Source organism: Prunus mume, linkage group LG8, assembly GCF_029339155.1.
Source record: "Prunus mume cultivar Tortuosa linkage group LG8, ASM2933915v1, whole genome shotgun sequence".
Lineage (NCBI taxonomy): Eukaryota > Viridiplantae > Streptophyta > Magnoliopsida > Rosales > Rosaceae > Prunus > Prunus mume.
This window is the reverse complement of record NC_142705.1, coordinates 6371115-6397896: the sequence shown is the minus strand read 5'-3', so window position 1 is coordinate 6397896 and position 26782 is coordinate 6371115. Positions and strand designations below refer to the sequence as shown.

General features: G+C 37.3%; 6 protein-coding genes across 8 annotated transcripts; 1 reads left to right on the top strand and 5 right to left on the bottom strand.

The window, feature by feature from the left end:
- Window positions 1-884: 884 nt before the first annotated feature.
- Window positions 885-2169, bottom strand: LOC103340359 (putative F-box protein At1g65770). Its single transcript, XM_089042954.1, has one exon. The coding sequence runs from the start codon at window positions 2113-2115 to the stop codon at window positions 901-903; it is 1215 nt and encodes a 404-aa protein (XP_088899080.1). The 5' UTR covers window positions 2116-2169; the 3' UTR covers window positions 885-900.
- A 1341-nt stretch (window positions 2170-3510) lies between these two features.
- On the bottom strand, window positions 3511-9090 carry LOC103340439 (F-box protein At4g35733-like). Its single transcript, XM_089042722.1, is given in 4 exon segments — window positions 3511-3995; window positions 7172-7315; window positions 7318-8469; window positions 9058-9090. Coding segments are annotated over 3 exon segments (1302 nt in total). The 3' UTR covers window positions 3511-3995; window positions 7172-7198.
- Window positions 9091-10152: 1062 nt separating this feature from the next.
- On the bottom strand, window positions 10153-12375 carry LOC107881715 (putative F-box protein At1g65770). Of its 2 annotated transcripts, none has more exons than XM_089043430.1 (2): window positions 11067-12375; window positions 10153-10429 (listed from the first exon to the last, which is right to left on the bottom strand). In XM_089043430.1, the coding sequence occupies exon 1, from the start codon at window positions 12306-12308 to the stop codon at window positions 11100-11102; it is 1209 nt and encodes a 402-aa protein (XP_088899556.1). In that variant the 5' UTR covers window positions 12309-12375; the 3' UTR covers window positions 10153-10429; window positions 11067-11099. The 2 variants fall into 2 exon arrangements, with proteins under 2 accessions (XP_088899556.1, XP_016651609.2); XM_016796123.2 differs by having other exon boundaries at window positions 11071-12373.
- Window positions 12376-12694: 319 nt separating this feature from the next.
- LOC103340438 (GDSL esterase/lipase At4g16230-like) lies at window positions 12695-14434 on the bottom strand. The gene is made up of 5 exons (XM_008243858.3): window positions 14188-14434; window positions 13921-14066; window positions 13505-13750; window positions 13173-13422; window positions 12695-13084 (listed from the first exon to the last, which is right to left on the bottom strand). The coding sequence occupies exons 1-5, from the start codon at window positions 14432-14434 to the stop codon at window positions 12852-12854; spliced, it is 1122 nt and encodes a 373-aa protein (XP_008242080.2). The 3' UTR covers window positions 12695-12851.
- Window positions 14435-16724: 2290 nt separating this feature from the next.
- Window positions 16725-18398, bottom strand: LOC103340437 (GDSL esterase/lipase At5g55050-like). Its single transcript, XM_089042719.1, has 5 exons — window positions 18137-18398; window positions 17857-18014; window positions 17474-17692; window positions 17113-17386; window positions 16725-16942 (listed from the first exon to the last, which is right to left on the bottom strand). The coding sequence occupies exons 1-5, from the start codon at window positions 18396-18398 to the stop codon at window positions 16725-16727; spliced, it is 1131 nt and encodes a 376-aa protein (XP_088898845.1).
- Window positions 18399-20498: 2100 nt separating this feature from the next.
- On the top strand, window positions 20499-25584 carry LOC103340358 (DHHC-type zinc finger family protein). 2 transcript variants are annotated; one of them, XM_008243763.3, is made up of 11 exons: window positions 20499-21046; window positions 21284-21398; window positions 21930-22004; window positions 22121-22192; window positions 22342-22479; window positions 22752-22785; window positions 23360-23469; window positions 23984-24070; window positions 24369-24452; window positions 24777-24842; window positions 25128-25584. In XM_008243763.3, exons 1-11 carry the CDS (start codon window positions 20953-20955, stop codon window positions 25303-25305), a joined length of 1053 nt encoding a protein of 350 aa, XP_008241985.2. In that variant the 5' UTR covers window positions 20499-20952; the 3' UTR covers window positions 25306-25584. The 2 variants fall into 2 exon arrangements, with proteins under 2 accessions (XP_008241985.2, XP_088898491.1); XM_089042365.1 differs by lacking the exon at window positions 23984-24070 and having other exon boundaries at window positions 20544-21046.
- The last annotated feature ends 1198 nt before the right edge of the window (window positions 25585-26782 follow it).

The following is a 26782-nucleotide window of genomic DNA, read 5'->3' as shown; positions in this document are numbered from 1 at the left end:
ATGTTTTGCTATAGTTTAAACTATAAGGTATTCTCACACAAACATCCAACATGCCATGAGAATTCAAATCTCGAACTTGAAATCACTAGTCTGCAAGTTAATGCCACATTTTTTCATTGTGCTAGACACTGTTTGCCTTTTTAAATTTATGTTTAAAAAACTTATCCAACAAACGCATATTTTTGCTCACAACTCTAATCCATGATGTATCCTTAACACCATTCTCAACACTTAACATGTATCCATGTGCATAACCATAGTTAACTCTATACTTTGTATTTGTGGAATTATAGTTATACTCATAGACACTTGTCAAGTGTTGAGAAGAATTGTGGGAATATACTGAAAGAAGAGAACTTGAGGGAGGTGTAGTGGATAGATGGGGGTGTTTGGAGATAAAAGGAAATAGAGATGAGGGAGATAAGAGGGATGGGAAGAAGTGAGATTGAAGATTCAGATAAAAGTAGGGAAAGGAGGAAAAGATGAGAAGAAATGGAACACCAACCAGAAGATGTAAAAAAACTCTCACAGAGGAGAGGATGAATTCTCACAGAAGAGAGAAAGGAAAAAGGAGGAAACAGGGACTCTCTTTCCTCCTTTAGGCAATGCAATTATGCAACCAGACAGTTTTGGTATAAAAATCTTAGATTGATAATTTGTAAAATCTCAGATAATTATAAAAAGAAATTGAAAATAATTTGTAACATCATAAGTAATTAACATATACAGAATATTAGGGGGAAAACAACTAAAGCTTGTTTATCAATTAAGAACAAGTACCAGAAAGCTTGTTTGTCAAGTAAGCTTGTTAAGAGTATATAAAAACAACACAATCATATACATATATATATATATATATATATATATATACACACACACTTACATTGATCCAAAGGATAATTAAGGTGGGAGTGGCCAAAACATCTGAGAATAAACAGGGGAAGAACTAAGCCAATTAATGCTACGATCTTCCAAGCTGAAAACAGACCCATCTGATCTGAGCAACTCTCTCAACGCCAAACCAATGTCATTTGAATCTGTGAAGTAAATGCAATTCCCTTTGCAACCCTCCAACTCTGTAGCCAAAACAGAGAAACAGCAATCAACACTCAAGAAGAAAGCTTGATCCCCCAAGCTCTTCACTTCAACCCATCTGCCCCCCAACTCTTCATCACCCAACTTATAAACCTTGAAATCAACTGCCTTGGGCGGATCAGCGTCGTAGATTCTTCGACGACGACGAAGAAGAGGATGGCGAAGGAAAAAATTAAAACTAGCATTACGAACCATAACCAATTCGTCTCTAGCATTACGTACTTGTGATTTTTTATCTTGCTGATCAAGGTACCTATCCACCACATAAAGCTCTCCACAACATTCAATTAAATTCTTTCTGCAACCAAAACCAATCGGAGGAGAAAAAGGAACCAATTCCAGAGACGAATTGATCCTAAAAATTTGACCCCATTTGTTAATAACAAAAGGCTGACCCTTGTACACAATCAAATCATCGTAATCAGAAATTTGGTCATTGATGAGTGTGAGCTTCTCATTTCCAGTTTGGGCAAAACCTAATTTTCCTTCATCGTAGATCATGAAAATTGAGCAGTCTTTAAAGTTAGGGGCTACAATCACCTTGTTTATACCAAAAATGGAACCAGGCCCCTTTGTGTATCTCAGCGCATATGCTTTGCCCAGCTCCACCATGTTAAGGTCCACCAGGTTCAAATCCGTTGGATTTCTTGCAACGTCGTCCCTGACAGAGCTGACCCGCCAGTTGGTTATCGGATTCAGAAGGCGAATCTTGTCCGCGCACTCTTCGAGCTTCAGCAACCAGCCCTTGGATGAAGGCGATGAGGACGACGAGGAAGGATTCGGATTCGGATCGGGTCGGGTGAGGTAGACGGTGATTTGTGAGAGGAAGCCAGTGGGCCCATGGGGGAAAGGGAAATTGGGAGATATGGTAGCGAGGAACGGAGGAATGGAAGAACGCCAGGAGCTGCAGACGCTGCGGAATCGGAGGACTTCGATGTGGGTTTTGAGGTGGTCGGCGATGAGTGGGTAGAGTTGGGGTGGATGGTTGGTCCAGTCGACTCTGCTGCTGCTGCCATCCATGTCGGCCTTGTGCTTCTTCTGTTAAATTTGATGAAACACTAGGAGTTAGTTTTTTTCCTCTTGCGCTACTAGTAGCGAAAATTCTACGGCGGGCGTGGCCCACTGTTATAGACCATTGGATGAATAGTTGGTGATGTGGAGTTATCCACACCGTTGAGTTAGTTATTGGATAAATCTGTTGTTGTAGGTAGAAAAAAGAAAAGAAAAGAAGAAAGCAAAAACTCTCCTTCAGTCTGACATTTCAAGTCATGTTAGGGTAGGGTTTTTCTCTTCTGTCTCTTTTGACGACGAGACAGCGCGACGAACAAGACTCCTCTCCTCTCAGGTATCTCTCTCTAGCAGTTACTAGTTTACTTTTTTTAATAGTATCATGTCACGCTTCACGAAAGTCAATATTTTATTTTTAAAATATTTATTAAAGTTCAATAATTTTTTTGGTAATTGAGTTTGACATGAAATTGCAATTTGATTTCTAAGCCCAAAGAAAAAAAAATGGTTTGGCTATAGTTTAAACTATAAGAGAGGGGATTCTCACACAAATAACTAAGCTATCATAAGAATTCGAACCTCGAACATGAGATAACTAGATCTGCAAATCAATGCCATTTTTTCATTGTGCTAGACTTTGTTTGCCTTTTTAAATTTATGTTTAAAAAACTTATCCGACAAACACATATTTTTGCTCATCACTCTAACCCAATGTGTATTCTTACAAGTATTCTCAACACTTGATACACGTCCATTAGCATAACCATAGTTTCACAAATACAAAGCAAAGAGTTAATTATGATTATGCAAATGGACAGATGTTAAGTGTTGAGAAAGGATTACGATGATATACGTACCTTGAGTTAAAGTAGCGAGAAAATGAGAATTAATTACAAAATATTCTCTAGGTCTGAACATAACTCCAAGGACAACAATCCAAAACCGCTATTAGAACTAGAATTTGAGAATTCCATCTGAAATCCAAGTAACCCAAATATAACACAAAACAAGAACATTTAAAAGGATATAAGTTGAAGATAGAACAGCTTACTTTGCCTGTTTGTAATATTAACAGACTCCAACCTCAGACATTGCATTGGACCGATGAAAAGACAAGAGACTTAAACATTGGACAAACTAGACTGATAATTTAACACTGGTTTTAAAATTCTTCATGAGAGCCTTAATGTATGTGTCAAAATCAAACAAAATGAACAAGCATATTTGTCTCTATGCCCTACTAGGACTGTTTGCAGGTGTTATTTTCAGCTCTTGCTTGCATGGGTCTCAAATGACTTTGGAGGAGCAACTTAATAGAGCCCCTCTTACACAGAGTTTTGGTGAGTTCAAAATCTATGTCATACCTTTTGTTGGCTGAAATACATACAACTTAAACGTAACAGGGGAAAGACTAGAACATGTAACATGTATATAGGACCACTGTATAGAACAAAGTATAGTGTTTTTGCTAACTGTAAAATAGACGTAGAATTCAAGGCCAATGCAATTTATCACCATCCAGCCACTCAAGTGTAGGAACTAACTTGACCAAAAGCGACTTGAAGTTTGCACCAGAAATTGCATTTCCCACAGTGGCTAAAATATTGTGTCAAGATCAAGCTTTTAAATATCAGAACAGCTTCCCAATTATCTTTCACACTGGCACCCCCAGTCACAATTTCGTCACTGTTCCATCTACTTTCTTCTCTATGGGAAAGAGGTGTAGAACATAGATACCTTGTCGTGTCAGTAGTGTGTGAGCCTATCTCATTGTATGAGATATCCAACACTTCTAGTGACTTCAACAGTCTCAACGGCCCCAGAGCAGTTTAAACTACCGAGCTTGTTGTTACTCAGATTTAAGCAAGACAGAAGCTGCATGGCCTCCAATCCTGTCCAAAAGCCCAAGTATAAGACATTCCTCTCAACAGAAAACAATCAAATACATCTTATTGGCTACTAAGATGCATAACGTACAGACAAAGACAGATGAAGTTGCAGAGGAAGTTCCTGGTCCTCTGGTTTCTCCAGAAAATGTCACAAAAGGGCAAGCTCCCGGAACTGCAGATACTCCACTCAAACAATTTAACAGAGCAGTTTCATGGTCGAGTACTTGAGTTCCTCAACCATGGATGCAGTGCTCAGTTCTACATGATATGGTTTTCACCAGCAACCAAGTTTGGCAAAAGAGAAGTCATGGCCACGGACAGTCTCTTAAAATTCAATCCTAAAGGGTGCTTGATGATCCTATCAAAAAGCATGGATTCAGGAAGTGGATACAGAATCCTGAAGCCGCTTCTAGATCGAGGATTCAAAGTAAAAGCATTAACACCAGACCTGCCCTTTCTACTCAAGAACACCCCAGCTGAAACTTGGCTTCAAGAATTATGACTTGTCTCAGACAACTGTGTCATTTGCCCTGATATGTATACTTCATATGGAAATTTTTGCGCCATAAGATGGTGAAGGTGAAGCCTATATGCCTAGGCATTTGACTTACCTAGTCACATCACTTGTAGCAGAACCCACTATCTCTCTAGTGGATGCTCATAGTTCCATTACAGAAAGGGTCGCGGGTGGTCGTCGCGGCCTGGGGGTGGTGATAGACTCCTGAGAGAGAAGGAAGCAACAGCGTGAGGTTTTTAAAGTTAGGAAAAAAAAAAGGACCCGGCCAGGCGCCCAGACCCGCCTAGACCCGCCTAGCCACCGCCTAGACCGCCTAGACCGCCTAGCCCGCCTAGGCAGATTTTTCAAATCTAAAGCAAAAGAAAGGAATTCATAGCTATTTGAATGTCCCAACCAGTGTTTTCAAAGGCATGCCTTCGAGCGCGTCGGAGCAAGGCGGCAGGGAATCGCCCGAGGCGGTCGGCTGTTTCGGCTAGTTGCACGTTTAGCGCGGGGAAGGCGTGAGGAGGCGTTTCAAGGCGTAGCCAGGCGGAGCAAGGAATCACCAGATCTGGAACCTTCTGAACCGGAAGAGATTTTGCGAGTCTGCAAATTGGCTGTGAGGAAGACGACTGAGGAAGACGATCGTTTTTTTTTTTTTTTTTTTTTTTTCAGGGTTGATAGAACGACGTCGTTTCAATTTCAGTGTTTAAAACTTTAAATGAAACGACGTCGTTTCACGCAAGTTCTCTTCTTTTTCACTTACCTTTATTCTAATAAACTTAAGGTAAGAAGATATTAAAATCTTTCTTGCCTTTTCTAACTCCAGCCGGCTGTAGCTTTATGCTGCTTACTTTTTTTTTTTTTTTTTTTTTTCTAAATTTAATATATATATATATATATATATATATATATATATATATAGTATAGGTATAACCTATATATATAGTGAAGGTTACAATTAGTGTTTAATTCATTACCATTAAATTTTATGTTGGTGGTGGTGAAAAACCTGGTACAATCAAAGCATACTCATTTATCCTTTTTCTGTTTTGCTGTCTTCGTTTCCACTTGCTTGATTTTAGTCATGCATGTTGATTTCTGTTTTGTCTACACCTTACTCTAGTACCAAAGTTAGTTATAGTTTGTTGTGAGGTTGTGTTGGTCAAGTTAGTTGGAAGGAAGACTGGTTTTGAGTGCGTAGGAGGAAGGTAGGGATAGTGCGTAGGAGAAGGTAGGTGGGGAAGGGAAGAAGGAGAAGCGGGTGAGTGTGTTGGGTGAAATGAGAAGTGGGACGGATGTGAGAGGCGGGCTGGCCAACAAAAGGGTTGAGAGCCGGGGAGACTGATGTGGGGAGTGGGGAGGTTTGGATGTCAGTTTGGTGGGCTTCGAGAGAAGAAATGGAGTCGACAACACCGTCAAGTTGGGATTGGAGGTGGTCGTGGCGAACATCAGCGGTGGCGGCACTAAGATTCTTATCAGAGATCGAGAGATGTAGGGTTTTGCCCATGAGGGTTCTGATACCAGTTGATAGGGTCTGGCTTACAGAAAGATGAGTTGGTGATGAAAAAGCAGAAATCGTAAAGGAAGACGTCAATGAAAGAGTAAGGAAAGGAAAGAAATTGCGAACATAAAACAAATTATCTTCCACTTGTTCGAGAATTTCCTAAACTCAAACGTCATGAATATTAAATAGATTAAAATAATAAAACAAATTAAAAAGAAATGTCGTCCAATATTAACTAGACTCTCTGCATGCGCTTCTGAGCCTGCGAGCAGATTTTAAAAAAAAAGGGGTATTTTCCACCTGCTCCTAGAGATGCAGAAAAGGGTCTTCATTAACAGTAAACAAGTAACTTCCCTATGTCAAGTATTGAAAAATAATTAATACCCAAAGAAAATTCCCTTTTTTTTTCCCTAAGTGAGACACAAATATTACAGAACATTCAGAGAAGAAAAATTAGTTAACATAGGGTGTGAAGTTTTGATCTATCTCCATACCATAACCACAAATATACTGTCGTGAATGATTAAAATGTCTTCTAGGCAAATTTCTTTTCTTTAAGATTTGTAGAATTCTCTCTTAAAATAAATAACGATACTCTCCAATCAATCTTGAATTCTAATACAACTCTAATTTTTTTCCCCCTTTTTGTTAGAACCCTCAACCTAACCTAATTCTAACCCATATTCTCACCCATACTCACCACTTGGGCTTACCAGGGTAAACTCTTTCAGATTTTGAAGGACTATTTCTTCTTTTAGTTGATTATGTTGTAAAATGCACCCTATATTCATCAGAGTGTTTGCATATAGCCCCTTCAATTGGAGCCTCTGTTCAACTTGGTAGACATTATGTATAAACTTGAGAGAGAAAGAGAGAGAGGTTGCCATGCACTAACCATGTTATGATACCAAAACATGGATGCACATACCCCAATTTTAAGTTTAAAACAATACAATCTACTCAAAAGAGCCAAGCTTGTTGATGAATTAAGCATGATCCAACATCAACTACACACTCAAGACCCCAACCTTCCAATAGCTTATTAGTTTTACACTGTGAAGATGAAACTTAGAAAGAAAATTATAAGCATGTAACCAGTAAACATTCTATTCTATATCTTGAGAAGTAAGAACAAATATTTCATACTTTCGACCAAAAAAAAAATTTCATACTTACATTCACCAATCAGCATGCAGACAGACATCAGTCGGGGGAGAGCCAGGCTGAGGGTGGCTGGAGCATCGGAGAATAGCCAGGTGAAGCTGCTAGGTTCGTAATGCTGCCATTTTCCAAATTGAACACAGAACACTGCCGAGTAAGTGTTCTTGGCCCTCAAATTCTGGCTCATAAGTACGCTTTTGGTCGGTGAACAAAATGCAATTCCCTTTCACTCTAGAAACGCCTCTGGTGGAGACAGAGAAAGAGTCGTCATGGCTCAAAACAAACACTTGATCTCCCAAGCTATTCACCTCAACCCACCTACCCCATTCTTGTTCCAGCATATAAACTTTAAAACTAACTGTCTCAGGATAAGGGGCAGTGAGATCCCCAAAAATAAGGTCCCGGTGCTCTAACATCTTGCCCATCTTGGGCCTCTGCCTCTCAGTGAACCGATCAACCACATAAAGATCACCACAAGACTCAACCAAATGCTTCTGCTCACCCAAACTATCCAAGGGAGGCGAAAATTGAATCGCCTTGAACTCTGAATTCATGCATGAAACTATTCCCTCTCTATCAACAACATAGCAGTGACCCTTATAAGCAATAATATCGTCAAACCAAGAGTCTTTTTGTTTCAAAAGGGTCCATTTCTCATCTCCAAATCTGGCAAAGTACAATTGGCCTTCACCGTGCATCATCATCACAGTAAAATTATCCAAATGGGTTGAATTCAAGACTACAACTTTGTTCATACAATCAACAGTGAAATCGTTAATCCGATACTTAAGGGCATAAGACTTGCTCAACTCCACAATCCCAAAGTCCAATAAGTTGAATTGTTTTGAAGAACCGTCAGGAGAGTTCCTAAGAGGCGAATTTGTGATTGGATGACGCAAACGCAGCTTTCCAGAAGGGGACTCTTCGAACTTGACCAGCCATGGTTTTGACGAATTGGGTTCTCCGTCGACGAGTGCCTCCATGCGGTAGCCTGTGATTGGGTAGAGCACGGCTTGGATTTCAGTTCCGGCAGCCCTGGCGCTTGAAGAGGAACAGGAAGAATACATGTGGGGCAGATGAGGAAGAATGGTTCGCTGAAAAGAGGGGATAGAGGAACGCCATAACTTACAGACGCTGCGAAAGCGGAGAACGCCGACGGAATTGTCAAGGCATTTTCCGATATTCGGCCATAACTCCTTCGGAAGAGCAGACCAGTCCACCTTCTTCTTCCCCCTCTCCAATTTCTCAGCCTGGCACAGTGGAGTCTTAACGAATAAGTTTGTCTTTAATAATGTTGGGTCCCTCCACAAAAGCTAGATTTTATTTTGCTTGGATTGCGAATTTGCCTGTAATCTAATTGGTCCAGATTGATAATTTCATTTTTGGTATAAAAATCTTAGATTGATAATTTGTAAAATCTCAAGATAATTATAAAAATGGATTTTCTGGATTTGTTTATGAATTAATTGACCTGTATTTATGGTGCTGATTTTCCCACTTTTTTTTCAATATTTTTTACTATAGTATACAATTTTCAATAAGAAATTGTAAGTGGATAAAAAAGAAGTGGAGAAATCAACTCTTTTTATTTAAGGTGTATATTGTAAATTTGATAATTAAAGTCTTCACATGATGATTTATCGGGAGCCTATAATTGTTTAAGAGTTTCAATAGTTAAATTTGGATTAGTGAATACAATTAAAAGTGTCAACTTCGACTCCTATAAATGGTTGACAATTTTAACGGTTAGAGGTTCAGGATTGTCAGTATTTATGAGCGGCTAACAATTTCAACAATTAGGAGGCCTATAAGCGACCGAGATTTTCAACAATTGGATAGAATTCAAAATCTTTATGAACGGCTAATAGTTTCAACAATTGAAGGGCCTATGAGCTACTGACATTTTCAACGATCGGATATAGTTCAAAACCCATGAGTAACTAACTTACGAAATCATATCCAACGGCTAAGAGTTTTGGCGCACATAGGCGTCTTAAATATAAGTCGGTGCAGTATAATGCTTTTTGTTTTGTTTTTGTGAATGAAAGTTTAGGGGGAGATTGACTACTCTCACCACCAGCACTAGGGCAGACCCACGACCTCTAGCCGGAATGACTTATATGTGGTACTCAACTGCCAACTTTCACAGGTACGAATTTATTAGGAAATTACAAATTGTGCACCAATGAGGATTGTTGGCAATAAGACCTGAACACTAGTAGGTCTACACACAATGCAGGGACCTTACCAACTAAACCAACCTTTGTTGGCTGCAATATAACGCTTTGTTTAAATGCTTTTCTTTTTGTTGATCAACAAGAAATGTCATTTTCTAATTTAAATAAATAAATAAATATCACTAAATCAAGAGCTAATTAATAAACTTAACCTAACCCCAATCATTGTGAAATCTACTTTTTAAAAAATTGCATTCAAAAGCAAATCTTTTACCAATGAAGCAATTGTTATGATAAATATACCAAACTATTTGGTAAGGTGTTCAATAGACTATAAAAATAAAAATAAAAAACTATTTGGTAAAGGAAAATAGTTGGCAATGCATCACCCCAATGCGTGAATGAAGGAAAATGAAATAAAAACTATTTGGTGTTGAATAGATTATGCAAAACTGGAAAGTAAAAAAAAATTGCATTGGAAAGCATTTTTTTTGGCAACAATTTATGTGACACTTGTTGAACATGGATGGTCAATAATTAGTATTATTTCACTTCAAATCGACAAAAGCAATTACCATCCCAAACCATCAATAATTAGAGTACCGATTTCACTGTTTTTTATTTTTTATTTTTTTAATTTTTTAATAATTATAATTTTAAATGTTGGGTCTCATGAGAGCTTTAAAGCCCGGAGCAACTGCAAACCTGCAAAGCCCAGAGAAATTGAGTACGACACAAATTGAACACAATTGGCTAACATTGACCATGACCAGCGTTGGTCGCCATGGCTAAGCTGGTTTTTGGAAGGTTAACAATTAGTTTGAAAATAAAGGGTAAAATAGTCATTTTAATTATTACACACCAAGAAAATAGTAATTAGTTCAACAGACAGTTTAACTACATAATCGGTATGTATACATCCAGAATAACATTAACAGACTACAATATTAAACATTTGGATAAACTAGACTGATAAATTTTTACAATACTTTTTACTGCAGATAATTTTACAAATCACTCTTCATGAGAAATTGGATTTTCCACCACCTCCGAGAGATGCAGAAAAAGTGGTCTTCATTAGCAGTAAGCAAATTTCCTGTCAAGTGTTGGGAAATAATTAATATCCAAACAATTTTTTTCCAAGTGAAACACAATTAGTACAGAATATTCAGGGAAGATATTTTTTTTTTACCACAAAGCATACTTTCTAAAGTTTGGATGTGTCTATGAAAACCACGGGTAGTAATAACCAAAATCAGGATTAAAATGTGCTCTAGGGGAAATCCTTTCCTGAAGATTTGAGCTTCTAATCTACTTGCTAGACATTCGGTCAGCCACGAGGGTTTGCTATCCTCCACATCCTACAATTCTTCGAGCTGAATGCTCATATTCTTTTGCAGAAGGACTGCAGGCACTAACCTTGTTATTGATGCCAAAACTTGGATGTAAATACCCCAATTTTAAGTCTAGGAGAATATAATCTACTCAGAACAGCTAAGATTGTATATAAAGTAAGTGTGATAAGATCCCACAATATACAGCACACTCCATCCATACCCCCACCATGAAATTTCATTCCTTCCTATTGCTTACTAGCTATTAGATTGTGAAGATAAAAACTTGGGTGAGAGTACAAGCACTTTTGTCTCATTGACTGGCAAGAAAATTTATAAGCATGTAATCAGTAAACATTCTAGATATACAGAGAGAAGTAAGGATGAAACATTTCATACTTACACTCAGCAATCAGCATGCATATGGGGACATTAATCGGGGCTGAGCCAACTTGAGGGTGGCCATAGCATAAAACAGGCACGAAAAGCCGCTACATTCTTGATGCTGCCATCCTCTAAGTCGAACACACAACTGTGACATTTTCTTGCTCCTGATCCTGCAACCCCTGGTAAATGAGCATGCCTGTGATCGGTGAACAAAATGCAATTTCCCTTCACTCTAGCTAAGCCTCTGGTGGAGACAGAGAAAGACCCATCATTGCTCAAAATAAAAACTTGATCTCCCAAGTTCTTCACATCAACCCATCTAGCCCATTCTTGATCCAGCTTATAAACTTTAAAATCAATAGCCTCAGGGACCGCAGCATTGGCAAAGAAAGGATTAGGATGAACAGGATTATGAAGACCAAATATAACATTATTGTCCTCAAGATGGTACCTCTCGGATCTCTCCCTATCAAGGCAACGATCAACCACATAGAGATCACCACAAGACTCAACCAAATGCTTCTGCCCACCAAACCCACATAAGGGAGGCGAAAAAGGAACCACTTTTAACTCTGAACTCACCCAAAAAATTGTTCCCAATCTATCAACAACATAGCATTGGCCCTTATAAACAATAATATCATCATAGTGAGAGTTTTGTTCATCAAAATGGGTCCATTTCTCATCTCCAATTCTCAGAAAACCCAACTTGCCTCCATCAAATATCTTGAATATACCACAATTATCCAAATGGGTTTGACCCATGACCACCACTTTGTTCACACAAGCAATAATGACATTGTTTTGTCGATACTTGAGACTATACGATTTGCGCAATTCAACAACCCCAAAGTCCAATAAGTTAAAGTTCTTAGCTTTAGGGGAGTACCTGAGAGTCGAATTTGTGATCGGGTGAAGTAAACGCGACTCACCAGAATTGGACTCTTCAAGCTTCAGCAACCATGGTTTTGAATTTGATGAATTGGGTTCTCCGTCAACGAGTGGCTGCATACAGTAGACTGTGGTTTGGAAGAGCAAGGCTTGGAATTCAGCTCCGGCAGCCACGGCGTCTGAGGAGAATTTGTGGGGCAGAGGAGGAACAGTGGTTTGCTTGAAAGGGGGGACAGAGGAACGCCATAACGTACAGACGCTGCGAAATCGGAGAACGTCGATGCGACTGTCGAGGCAATTTCCGATCGTCAGCCATAGCTCCTTTGGAAGAGCTGACCAATCCACCTTCTTCTTCTTCTCCATCTTGACTGACTTGGCAGAGTGGAGAACTAACAGCTAACGGCTGTGCTTTTATGATGCCTGCCACCTCCGCTTGTAGCTAGACAAATTTATTTATTTTCCTTTTAATTAGTCACATATTAGTATTATTTTACCTATTTATCCCTTTTAAAATAAAGTTGTTTTGAGAAATTTTCTTACATTAGGGTAAATTGAATATTTTAAAAAATTAACCACAACGAAATTTAAAACAAATACCATAAAATGAAGATCGTAATATTTGTAGTTAGATTTTGAGCAGCTGTGAATCTAAACGCTTAATTGCATGAATATTATTTGTCGACAATTTATCAACACAAACATTGAAAAAATAAATACCATAAAACAAAGACCATAAATCATATCTTCTTCAAAATGGAAACAGCTTTATATTAAACATTTGTTATAGAGGCATTTCAATCCAACACATACATGGATCAAAACTATAAACCTTCACAAAGTCATCACACACACACATCAACTTATTTTAGGAAAAGGAAATGAGAAAATTCATGGTTGCCACAAATCTTAAACAGGAATAGCCGCCAACTGACTGAAATTCATGGGTGCCACAAATCTTGTCCCTGCGCCATAGAGGGTAAGTGCTGCTAGTCGGGAAGCATATTCAGTTGGATGATACAAGTCCCAGAACAAATACTCATGCCGATTCGCACAAAGGTTGGGGTTTAAGGAATGCATGCATGGGATTACTCCATTTAACTGTCCATTTCCACAACAAGCTGATTGGGTGTCCTTGAAACCTAGCAAGTAGTTTAACAAATTTTTCTCCAATTAAGAAAAAAAAATTTCAACATGATCTTCATTTTACTATTTGTCTGAAATACTTACCAAAAGCTAATGGGTCTTCAATGATGCTCATGGTCATCGCATAAGCGTTTCCGAGTGAGTATTTCATCCCTTTCAACTTTGAGCTCATTTTGAGCAGAAGATCCTGGAGTGAAATGAAAAAGGATTGAGCAAGCTTGTTTAGTTCCTCTCTACAAACACCCGACGTATTTGAAACACGTGCATGAGGGCAACATCCAATTGGAGCAACACTTATAATCCCAAATTTCCGAGCTCCCAACTTGTACAAACCCTGCATTTAATCACAAAATCGTTAAATAAGCTTATTTGAAGGACACCTTTATGATTTGGTCCACTCTCCGAACCGTCTATACCTCTAAATGGTTACGGTACGTGGATTGAAGATTTGCCATGTAGAAGAACTCATCCTCTGGATCAACTGAGGTAGAGGAATTGGAAGGAAGTTCCACATGGTCGAACAGGTCGTTGCTTCCGGTACTAACGATGAACAAAGACTTGGCAATAAATTTATCAGTTGCCTCGGGACCCATCAACTTTATGAAATTTCCCCGGACTGTCGCAAATTGTTGGATTTGGTCTCCGAGTGGAACAACCTCGGTCTACAGTTAATTGCAACAACACAGATTATGAAAGAAATATTTATAATTTCGACTTCAAGGTTAATTAGTTTTAGATAATTTATATATAAGACCCCAACGTTCAAACAAGAATTAATTTTAATTTACAGTCCGACAATATAACCATGAAGTAAATAATGTTGCATGCTTACATATCTGAATTTTCCAGTTTTTATGAGTATGCCGGATCCTCCTGAAGCAAAGTTCACCCCCTGCAGGATATCTCTTTTAAAAGTGGAGGTACGGTTGAGAATATACAAGAAGGGTGGCGGACTTCTCTGGTAGCCAAATAGTCTCGCTACAAATCAGAGTAGGAAAATCGTCAAAACCGTCTAATTAACTACGTTAGATATAGATAATCAGTTAAGTTGCTGCATGCATGGTATATATAAACAAATATTAATTAGTTAATTAATTACCAAGTTGGTCAGCGCTGTTAAGGCCATTGCTGAACCTCCCAGTAGGCACAGAATATGGAAAATCAATCCCATACGGGGCGAAATCAGCCCTCGAGGAACTTGATTGTAACAGATTGTTTGTACCAACATCAACAGTTGAGTCTCCAAAGATGAAAATAGTTACTGGATCATCTGCAGTGGCTATGTGCCCCAGACAAAACAGAACCCACCAGAAGCAGAAGAAGAATGCACAAATCTGCTTTGCCATAATAACTAAGATCACTAGGGCTCGCTAGCTGGCTTTTATATATGTTGCCGGCCAAGGTTCCAGTTTAGCTACCTTTTCTTCATGCAGCTCTCGATTCGTTCCATATTTATATTAGCGGAAGATGTGAAAAATGAACAACCAGGTGATGTTATGTTGTCACTGTCCCAGCCTCTATATTAACCAAGAACTTGATTTTTATGGCGGATTTGCCTAAAATTTGAATTTATGCACGTGTCTATATCTGTGCATATCTGCTCATAATTCAGCAGCATATTGACAATCTAAAAAGTTAAAACTCTGATGTCTTCTCTTGGTATGAAATGTCTTCTGTTTCTCCTCGACTCCGCCTTATTGTTGTCTTTGTTCTTTTTCGTTTTTTAGGTTCCACTTTATTCCCTAGTTAGGAACGATACCATGCAATTCTCAGCTTATTGTTATTGCTAAGAACGTTTTGTGTCTTCATTCGAAGATTCCCTTTAGTAATAAACTATATGGAAGTTGGAATTTATAGATTCGGAATTAATCTTGAATATCCCATATTCAATAAATAATCTTTTTATTTATCGGACATAATAAATTAAATATTCAAATTTACTTTTTATTTGTTTCTAAGCATCTTTTTGACAAAAATTAAGTTCTACACCAACGAGATATAGTTAGTAGAAAAGATCATTGACTTGCAAACCAATAATACTCTTAGGTTAACAATTAGCAATGTATAAGAAAACTCTCACCATTTTTCTAACGTTGGCAACAAAAAAAAAGTTCTATGTATAAAATATTTAATTCTTTTTTTTTTTTTTTTTGTTTTAGTTCACAAAGGGATAAAAAAGGAAAATTGTTGAGCTTTTGTGGTGTTTGTGGAGGTAAATGCTCACAGAAAAATAATTGATATTGGTGGACGTTTTGTTTCGTTGTTTTTGTAATAAGATTCACCAGAAAAGAGAAACCCAACAAATTGTTTGGCAAACTATTAGCAAATGTATAACTTCTTGATGATCCTCTTGACACCATACTTCTTCTTTTTACCTTTATTTTTAATTTTAAAGTAACATCCAATTTGTTGACCAGGTGGATGATTTCCCCGGCTGGCTGGGGCCCTGACTTGGGTTAAGACTAGCAAATGGGTTAAACAGACCTTGAGTGAACGGACCTCAGCGAACTATCTGGGTAGAGAGGTCCCTTTGATCCTTTACACAGCATGCACACTCTAAACAACAATAGAGACTATCAAAAGAGAGGACAGAAGAGGAGGGGGGGGAGGGGAGGAGGAAGATACCAGTGTAGTACCAGCCAAATCCCCTCTAATGCATAAGTTAGGGGTGGAGCTGATGATGTTCTTGGGGAGTAAATGAGTGGACTTTTCTAGAGATGGAGTTATTACCTTCGTCTCAGAAGGGTATTTATAGGGAAAAAAGGGTATCATATCTCCTTGAATCCAACTTAGAAGAGATCTTCAGCCACTCTCCGTGCTAGGATAGGAGAGTGACTGTAGGCGTCAGTCACCATGCTGATTTCCGAGGACCAGCAGTGGGGTGACACTTGGACTGTGCATTAAGTGCTCCCTTTCAGTCTTGTCCAGACACCCACGTGATTTAATTTGTCCAGAGAAGCGATGTTCCTAGATTCTCTAGTCAGCTTAATTTGCTACTTAGGTTTGACTAGGGGGGATCTTGGGAAATTTTGCCCAAGTATATGGCTCGAGTGGTTCTAACCAAACGTGAGCAGATGCCATTCAGTTGACCTTGGTCTGGCAGGGCCTGTGAATAATTTGATCTAATGTCATTATTTATATGTCGATGTATTTCATTTTAGGAAATTTTGCTTTTGAGATATCTAATCAGTAGCGACCAAAGCAAGACATTATTTCACATATAAAATAATAAGTTGTTTAAAGATGAAAAGTTGAAGTGGACTTTGTAGAGTTTGACACTTTTTGCCCTCTGCCATTTCATATTGTCAGGCCTCGGAATCTAGCATGCTTGGGGGTGTCCATAGTCTTCGCGGTATGGTTTATTAACACAATTCCATGGTCAATTATTATAAAGGTGGTTTTGTTTTGTGTTTGAATCGGTCGGTTTGCTCAATATAGCTAAAAGATTTCTTGTTAACGAAATACAATTCTTCTGTTCTTCAACAATTATTTCTTATTCAACCACCCTTTGGTTGAGATCTTATTACACAATATATTTAAAATAGGCATGCCTTAAAAATAAGACTATGATCACAATTGCTTCAAGAGAGTCATGGAAGCTTAAGAGAGAGAGATATATATATATATATATATATATCATGGAAGTACCAATTGACTAAAAGTCATGGGTACCACGAACTCAGAATCATAAAAAACAGCTAGAGCAGCAAGATGAGACGCATTTTGTGTTGGATGATATTGGTCCCAGAACAAGTAGTCGTTGCGATATTTACACAGTTCCGCGTTTGGTGTACATGGCTCCTCGGCATTGAAATTTCCTTTTCCGCAGCAAGCTTTTGTCACCTCCTTAAAACCTACAAAAAATTATTGGATTAGAATATACCCTAAAAATATACTTTGACAAATAAGTCGTAATACGATTTGAAAATGATAAATTAAAACTTAGTCCACATATTATAAGTTGAGTGGATTTGTTACACCACTACATAACACATAACATATATGTAGCTTTATTTTAAGTTACACCGAAAAATTACTCTCACATTACCAAATTTATGAGGGTTTTTGAGAATGGGTGTGGTCATATTATAAGCATCTGCAAGAGCATACATCATCCCTTTGCATTCTGAGCTTAACTTAAGCAACATGTCATGCAGTGCCTTGTAGAACAATTGAGCATGCTCATTCATGGGCTCAAAACAATCCTCAGTTTGAGTAAAATTATGCATCAACGGGATGCACCCGATTGGTGCAACGCTAATAATCCCGAATTTTTTGGCTCCGATATCAAATAGATTCTGCAATTGCAAAGAGTAATTAAGAATCTTAATTTATTTTGATTAATCTATAATGTAAAGAAATTAGAAGAAAGCATTGATTGTTACCCTTAAACGACTTTCATAAGTGGACATGAGAGTGGTGATGTAGGCTTGTCCAGATTGGTTATAAGCAAAATGTTCTAAGATGTCATTGCTTCCAACGCTGATGAGGAAGAGAGACTCGGATATATTAGCCGCTGCACCCTCTTCACCTAATAATTCTGAGATCTTGTTGCGTACTATTGCAAATTGCTCCACTTGTTCTCCAAAGGGAATCACCTTTCCCTATGTGCATAATGCAACATAATTAATTTCGCACATGTTTTTTCAGGACTATTATTATTTGGATCGCATTTACTGACCGCATTATTCCAGTCTCTCTAATAGTAGAGAAATTACAAACTGGGGAGAGAGAGAGAGAAAGGGTGAGATATATATATTCAGCTTACCCACGGCCGTTTTCCAGTATCATCTAGAAGTCCAGATCCTCCTGAGGCGAAGTTAACTCCCCTACTTAGCAATCTGATCATCCTTTTGGGCAATTGCTTATTCTTGTCTAAGAGAGAGAGAAAAGGTGGCGGGCTCATCTTGAAACCCAGAAAGTTGGCTAATTAAAACCACACCAACAAAATGAAAAAAATCAATATAATTAACAGATTAAAAAACCCAATTGAAAACTTACAAAAACAAAGTTAAATAGACATGGCATAAAATCAAAATTATATATACCAATATAATCAACAATGTTGAAGCCGTTGCTAAATCTGCCTGTTGGTATACAGTGAGGAAAATCAATCCCATTATAAAGGAAATCAGCCCTTGATCTACACTCAGACTCAGACAAGTAATGGTTGGTCCCAACATCAACAGTCGAGTCACCAAAAATATAAACTCCTGGCACACTTGGCTGATAGCATTCATGCAAACCAAGCATGCCCAGATACAACACAATCAACCAAACAGAAAATACTGATCTCAACCCTTTGGCCATGGCAATAGTTTTGTATATTCTGAATTAATATACCAGAGACCAATATATATATATATATATATATATTGCTACCTCGGATTTTGCAAATTTACAAGACAACAAGTTGAGAAAGAAAGTACTAGAAGCAGTGTTTGGGTGGGGCCATAAGATGTTTAAGGGTCATTGTCCTAAGTTTTTTCCAGTCTGGCTAGAAGCCGCATATATTACAAGGAAATTAATTAAAACAATGCTTGGTTTAGCTTTGGAGGCGGAATTTTCGAGTTTGTGATTTAACCCGGTGGGGGACTCATGATTGCGACAGCTTAGGATATTCCATGGGAACCGTCTGAATCTTTGCTTCCTCCCTTGTTAAATGTGATTTAACCCATTTTTGTTCTTTAATTTATGCCATTTTGAATCTTGATACTCTTTAAAGCATTTCCACCTCAAAAGGCTAAGGCTAAAGCAAAAAAGCAAGAAATGCTACTATTCACATAAATAGTGGCATTCTTTCCTTTTTTGGTTTCACCCAAAAGGCTAGAGCAAGGGCAAGAAAAAAAAAAGAATATGCAACAAAATATAAACTTGTTATGTATTTATAGGGAAAATGAATAAAATTGTTATGTATTTATAGAGAAAACATCCATAATTTTGTGGTAAATTTTTTTTTAATGATTTTTTCCATTTTTTCAATTTTTTTGACTTGCTGGCGTCAACGCCTTTGAGCTAAAGCCAGCAAGATCTGCCCTGGCTTGCCCGGCTAGTGGGACCTGTGCTTCTTCTGGAGGTCCAAAACCCATCAAAGAGGGTCTTTGGTCGGGGAAGAGGCCTGCGCTGGAGGTGCTCTTACAGTTGTATGCGTTTCACTTTCTCAGAATTCTCTCCGAGACAAATTTATATGCATCAACGGTTGACATTTGTCTACATTGTGTTGATAGATGGATCCTCCAAAACTACCATCCATCTACAATTTTCTAGACTACATGGGGCCGAAGCTGAAGGCCCAACAAACAAAGGGAGTAGTGCAGCCCAAAACCTAATCTTTGCTAAGGTCAATTGCTAGCCTTGAACCAACGGAGTTCTCTAGCTACACGTATATATATATTTATATAGTGTGATGCTTTGGCTTGGGGATATATATATATTTATAGTAAGAGAATAATTTATTGAAATTGAATGATTGGTGGAGCAGCTCGCGTGCGGACAGAGGAGTTAAGGGTTGGATCGTGTATTTGTGGACTGCTAGTTTTAGTTAGCTGTCTGGGAGTAGGACCTGTCGGTGCAGTGACTATCTATCTAACTTGTTCCGTTCCAAAACAAACCATCAAACTTGTGTGGTCTCCTTTTATGACAGCTTTTTCTTTGCTTGAGTTATTCAATTTCTTGTTGATTTTTTCGTGCAAAAAGTTTCATGTTATACGTATGTGATCCTTCGAGAATAGTGTGTATTCGATATTCATGCTCGAATCATGTGTAATTTGTGTGTACAAAACTAGACGGAATTACACTATAGATTAACATTGCAACAAAATTTTAATTGAAATGAGAAATACATAAATTTGATATTGATCTAATTTCCCTTTGAATTATTAACTTGCCATTTTGAGAGAACTAGTGATTCATCGTTCAAGAGAAAGTATAAATATTCCTCCTATATAGTTTAATCTATATTCATGTTTCACGTTCTTAAGTGTCAACAAATATATTTGGAAAAAAACAGAGTGGTGACTTTTTATATTAAAAGGCAGTGTGAACTCCAAATGCTTGATTCCTAACATTCAAGTTTAAGAACGAAATCAACTAAATTTTAAACCCAAAACAAATTAAATTAGGAGCTAAGCTAAATGAATAAAGTGAATTCCTACAACAACCTTTGTCATACTAAACCAAGCCTATTTAGATTGCATTTGCTATATATTTCACTCTTCAAGATCCGAGTTTGATCCTCATTTCCGTATGTTTTGTTTATAAATAATTTTTTTTTACTATTTCTTTTCATATACATATATAAAGTAAAAGGCCATATAAGAGTTGAAATCCAAAGAAAATTCTTTATAAATACAGAAAAATAAATAAATAAAAGACTACTTATAGGTGTGAGCGCAGTTGGAGAAGTATTATATTATGAAGGTTTGTAAAAAGCTTAAAAATGGGATTAAAAGTTCCATGGACTTACAAGTGATGAGAGAGGGAGAGAGAGACAGAGAGAGAGAAAAAAAAAAGTACGGGAATAGATAGGGGTAAGTTTTCTAAAATAAGGGTAGTGTGGTATGCGCAATACGCACATGACAAATCGAAGTGTTAGAGACGCTGAGGGGCAAAGGGCTGAGGCGTATAGCTACGTATTGAATTTTCCAGTTTCTGTAAAAAGTGAACACGCTAATTTCTCTATCCAAATCCAAACCTTCTCGCAGGCCCGTTGCTCTGCCAGTTTAAGCACTTGGGTTTTCCAAGTTCCATCACTTTCTCGAGAAAGTTCAATTTTTGGAGCGAAACAAAGCGTTTCCCTGGAAACCCAGTTTGTCAGAATACTGACATGTAAACAGTTTCTCGTTTTCTTTATAAACTTCGTCTGATGACGATCGTGAACGTGTGCCGCTCCTTACGAGCATCGTCGTGTCGACCATTGGACCGATGCTACCGCTTTCTTCCTTGTCTCTCCGATCCCGGTGAGTTTTTTTCTTTAATTTTCTTATTTATTTTTAAAAAAATTCGAAATAGAAAACACAATCTGACTGTTTCGGTTCAGCTACTTAGTTTGGTAACCTCAATTGAGTCTAGAATTTTACTTTTTATGCGAAAGTAAGAGTTTTCCCCCTTATATTATTGTTTTAACAGAGCTTGACTTTTTTTCCTGATGAAAGACTGTTTTTTTTTCTTTTTCCCTTGGGGTACTTGGGTTTCAGCTCGGAGGTCTGCTTTGGGTTTAAAAGTTGCATTGGTGATGCTACATCTGATATATGTGGGCATGCTTTTTCTGTTTGATGGAGGATTGATAGAGAAAACTAAAAGAGAACCATGGTATGCTAATGCTTCTATACAATTATTTATTCTATATTTGAGTTGCATTTCATTTTGTGGTGAGAAGCCTAATACACATTTGATAGACAGACTTAGCTCATTTACGCGAATGGGTACTCTAGGACTTTTAACAGGATAGGTCCTTCATAGTATCTTAGATAGTTGCATAATTGAAGGGGAAACCATTTGATTGGAATTTTCAATTTAAGATCACGGAGTGAACCTCATCATGTATGTAAGGATCGGTGTCAATTAGCGAAAGTCAAACTGATAAGCCAGTGCCTATTGTTCAGCAATGTGTGCATTGCATTGATGGTAAACATGTACAAGTTATTTATCAGTGTCTGTCTGAGCCTTTTTTTTTGGTCGTAACAGTCTGTCTGAACTAATCGTGGAACTTATGGAATTTCAGTATCAATGAACTTGAATTGAGTCACAAATGACTGAGTCGTCATATTTGAAATGCTCTACTAGTGTTTGCTGTATTAACCCCAACCCCTCCTTACTGTCTTTCTTTTCTGTTCTTTTCAGGTATACTGCTATATATTTGGCTCTCTTTGTTGCCACATTGGTCCAATATTTTGTTACGTCTGCTTCTTCTCCTGGGTAAATGTCAATGCACTTAACCTGCTTTAAGATTAAATCTGTTTTAATATGATCAGAAAATTTGATGCTTGTGGTCCAATTTCAGCTCATTGTGATTTTTGTAATTTTAAATTTAGCTTTGTCCTTGATGCAATGAGGACAGTAAATGAGTCAAATACAATTTTCAGAAAGGCGTTAGCAGCCTCAAAGTAAGTGTTTCTTTCCTTTGTTTACTTTTGTTTTGTTTCTTTTTTCATATGATAAACAGTATAGACACACATCTTAAAAATATGACGTGAATTAATTCTTTGATGTCATCTTACTGTCTCATTTTTAAAATTATAATGTTTAAGCAAAGACAGCCTGCTTCAAGCAAAAATGGAAGCGTGGTTGTGACAGTGGAAGGGAGTCAGATGGCAAGAAGTCTTCTTGGAAGTAATGCAACATCTTGGACCAAACTTGTGATGGACTTGTATCCCCCTGGAACATCTGTTCGGTATGCAATTATTTCATAGAGCAGTATCCTTTTGGTTGTACTATTTCAAAGTGATTATTTGGTGTTTACACATCAGTATGTGCATCAAATTTTAGTTGCGTTTTGGTTCTTCATACAATAAGTTAGGGAAGCTGAGTTTAATTTGTTTCGGTGCAAACTTTTTCTTTTGAATACAACATCAAATGAAAAGTTAAGTAAAAGAGCTGTCAGCTTAGACTAGTCTTGTTGATTCACAAATATTTCTGCTGACTGCTTCTTTTTGGTTATTGCAGAAGTTTGACTTGCTCTTACTGTAATGTTGAGCAGGTAGTACCATCTCAATTTTACATATTCATCTTTTATGGTTGTTTACTTTTTATCTGTTGCCAACATCTTTTTAATAAGGAACTAAACTTTAAAAGAAAGGAATACTCACTAGGAAACACACAGAAGATGTCCATCTTAGCAGAGAGAAGAAAAAATGTTATAATTAAGCAGCTTGGTGTGGAAACCTCTGTCCTTAAATGCTTTTGTTATAGACTAGGTGAATTGACTGTCAATATTTTATCCTAAAATGTAAAGCAGTGAGAGATTCTATGGACTCATGATGCGTCATTAACATCATCAGTTTCCCTCCTTTATCATTGCACAAGGTTCTTAAACTTCATCTATTTCGCATTAGATCTTGGGACAAATGAGTTTGCACCCCTGGAGACATTAGTGCATTCAAATTTATATGCTGCTTACTAGACAAGATTCTAGTTGCAATCTTCTAGATATCCATTGCCCCTATTATTCAGGTTATGCATCAAGATTCTTAGCATATATTTTTGACCTTGGGACAGATGATTTCTTGTGCAAATTTTGATGATTATACATTTTGCCTTTAACTTATGTGCAGCCTCCCAGATCAAAGCACTGTCATGATTGCGACAAATGTGTTCTCCAATTCGATCATCATTGTGTTTGGCTTGGAACATGCATTGGTCTGGGTAATCATTGTAAATTTTGGTGAGTATGCTTTTCTACTAGTATAAAAGTTGGCTACTGTAATCTGCATTCTTAAGTTTTGCTATAACCAATAGGCAGAGATATTCCATGTTCTGTTTGTGCTGTGACAGGCTAATATGAGTGCCGGTTGTTGAATTTAGAATTGCAGTTATGTAGATTAGTCAAATTGTTTCATTAACATTTGTATTCCTTCTCCAAATTTTGCTTAGTGTTTCTTTAATAAAAGGAATATTCTATCTTTACAAAGCCATGTTATTTTGAAATGGATTCACCTTTTTAAAAGAATTTTATTCTAATTAGGTTGGACTATTCTTCTTGTCGGTGGTACTAAAAGTTCAAGAAATTCTAGTATTATATATTTTTGAGTTTCTTGACTGGTCCTTTGTAAAATAGTTGGTTATACTCAGATAGGCAATCAGTACATTTTAGTTCTGCACGTAAACTTGTATAAGTAGATTTCAAACTTAAAAGTCCTAATCAAGAACTTTTATGTCTTTTGGTCTAAATGTTGTAGGTGGTACATTTTTGAAGAGACATCATTGTGCCTTTGGACTGGCATCATGTACATCACATATCTAAAGGCTAATATATCAAGTGCTTGGTATGGTATCTTTTATGAGGTCTTTATTTTATGGGAACGATTTCTGTTTTGCCCTTGTCATTATGCAACTAATGTCCAAGGGGTTTGCTGCTCTATTAAAATCATACCACATAGAAAAAGATTGAAGAGAGAAACAAAAACAGAAAGGAAAGGTCATTGATTGGATATTAATGTATTACGGTGGTCCTTTGTGGTTTTCATTATGAAGTTTTATTTGGCTATTTAGGGTTTTTCTTTTAAATTGTAATTTCTGTCTTAATTTTGATCTGAGTTTGGATGGGAATGTTATAATTGTCAGGTGGAAGGATGCTATTGTGATATTGCTGTTGGTTACTTTGTCAATTTCCATGATCTTTCTGCTTCTCCTGCTGCTATTTCATAGGTAAAATTTTTATATTTGACATCAGCTTCAGGCTTCTTAAATACAAAACCTTTCCTCCTATGCTTGACATCATGATCATAATGTCAATTTTGTAGAAGTACCGAACTTTAATGCTTTCACAGATAACTTTAGCTGGTTTTTTCTGTTATGATGTTTTCACTAGTAGTTTTCTAGTAAAATAAATTTAAAGAATTGGGATCTCTTTCTTGCTGTCTCTTTCCGCTCCCCCACTCCTGCTTTGTTATTTCTAATTGAGTCTTTTACCTTTAAAGCATAACTTCAGTGTATCAGTTGAGCATTAATTTATTTATTATTTTCTTGCAGTTATCTTGTTCTGACCAATCAGACTACCTATGAGCTTGTAAGACGGAGGCGCATCCCATATTTAAGGTTAGTTATTTTCTTTTATTTTCTACCATGTAGTATTACTTACTGAAAATAACTAAACTTACTAGTCATCATATGTTGAAAATATGCGGTGTCATATTATATACTTTGGTATTGATTCAATAGAGAGATATAGGTGAAAATATAACATATGGTTAGACATGTCAATTTGTTCTACAAAAGTATCTGAGTAGACTTTTCTGGGAACATTGAAATGATGTACGAATTAAACTGTTTGACCACTATGCTTTTAGACTCTCATTCTTCTTTCTTTGTTTCAATTGACAGAGGAGTTCCCGAAAGAGTTTACCCTTTCAGTAAGGGAGCATGCAGAAATTTATATGAGTTTTGCTGTCTTCGAAGCAGTAAGTACCGAATGGAACGATTACCCACAGCTCAGGAACTTGAAGAAAAGTCTAGACCTTATACCTTTTGTGATGTTGTAACCTGTCGTTGTTGTTGCTGACATTGTGAGCAATTGTATCATTAATATGTAATTTTTCTCCCCCTTGAATTTATTGGGAGCACCATCTGGAGGCATATCTGCCGATGCATTTAAAATATGGCAACCACAGATGGTTAAGTTGGAACTGGTTGAGGCTCTACGGTTTGTACTTCATTTTAGGCTAGATCTTTAGGCTTGATATACAGTCGGTTTTTCACCATATTGTTTTTGCTGGATAAAAGATTCTGTATTGTTTGTTCGTGTGTCAATTTATATACATGGCTGAGCTCTTCCAATAAATTACCGAATTTACTCTCTTCTAGCGCTGCAATATTTGCTGAAAGGACTAACACTAGGTATTCCCACATATGATATACGGACTGCATATCTCACAAAGGTGATCCATCTACGTAAGTAGAATTTTCTCTGAGATATGATCAACAATGAGATTCATAAATATCGTATAACATGCTGCAAGTTTTGTTTGTAATTATTACTTCACGTGTTATAATATGAACGTGCAATAGGTTATATTTTAAAAACCATGACTTCAAAGCATCTGGTGCTTAAAAATTCATTCAATCGCCTCCACCCTTAAGAGGTTTTTACTTTTAAGTACTGGTTGGTTGAATAAAAGTATACAATTCATCTACCATCATTTGACAATGGTATCGTACAGGGGCGGTCCTACCCTAAGGGCAAGGTAGGCAACCGCCTACTCTATTTGCCAAACTAAAAATTACCCAATATCCAATACAATTAAATTTCTTCTGTCTACTCAAACCCAACTTACCAAGGGCGATATTACCCTAAGGACAGGGTAGGCAACCGCCTACTCCATTTTTTGCCAAATCAAAAATTACCCAATATGCAATACAATTAAATTTCTTCTGCCTACTCAAACCCAACCCACTCAAATTTCTTCCTTTAACAAAAACAATAGCCCAGTCCACTCAAACTTTCTCCTTTAACAAAAACAATAAAAAGCAATATAAGCATGTGAAAGTTGTATGAAGATTTTTTTCAATGTTGACTAATATAGTGAATTTTGTTAGTGCTTTTGTTAAGCCTCGTAATGAGTTAAATTTAATTCGAAAAGCTGAACTCAAAGAGTTGTTGGATTATGGGGAACTTGAGACAAGTAGAGGCTCATTACGTCCCCCCTAACTAGGTGTATCTTTTTATTTTTATGAATAAAGTTCACTCGTACCGTCGAGTTTTTAAGGTAAGTTTCGCCTACTTGACTTTTAAATCCTGGATCCACCACTGGTATCGTACCATCAAGTACTAGAAAATTATACCCTTCCCTCCTCACCTAATATTTATTCTGTGAGCAAATGACCAAAGCGTAGAGCATGAAGTTTCTGTGCGTCCACACCACACCAGTTGAAGCATGGGTCAAGGTCATCATGTGAACATTGAATTTGAGCCACCTTCTGAGACTGAATAAAGCTCGTTGAACAATAAAAGCATGGCATACTTGGTAACTAACAAGTTG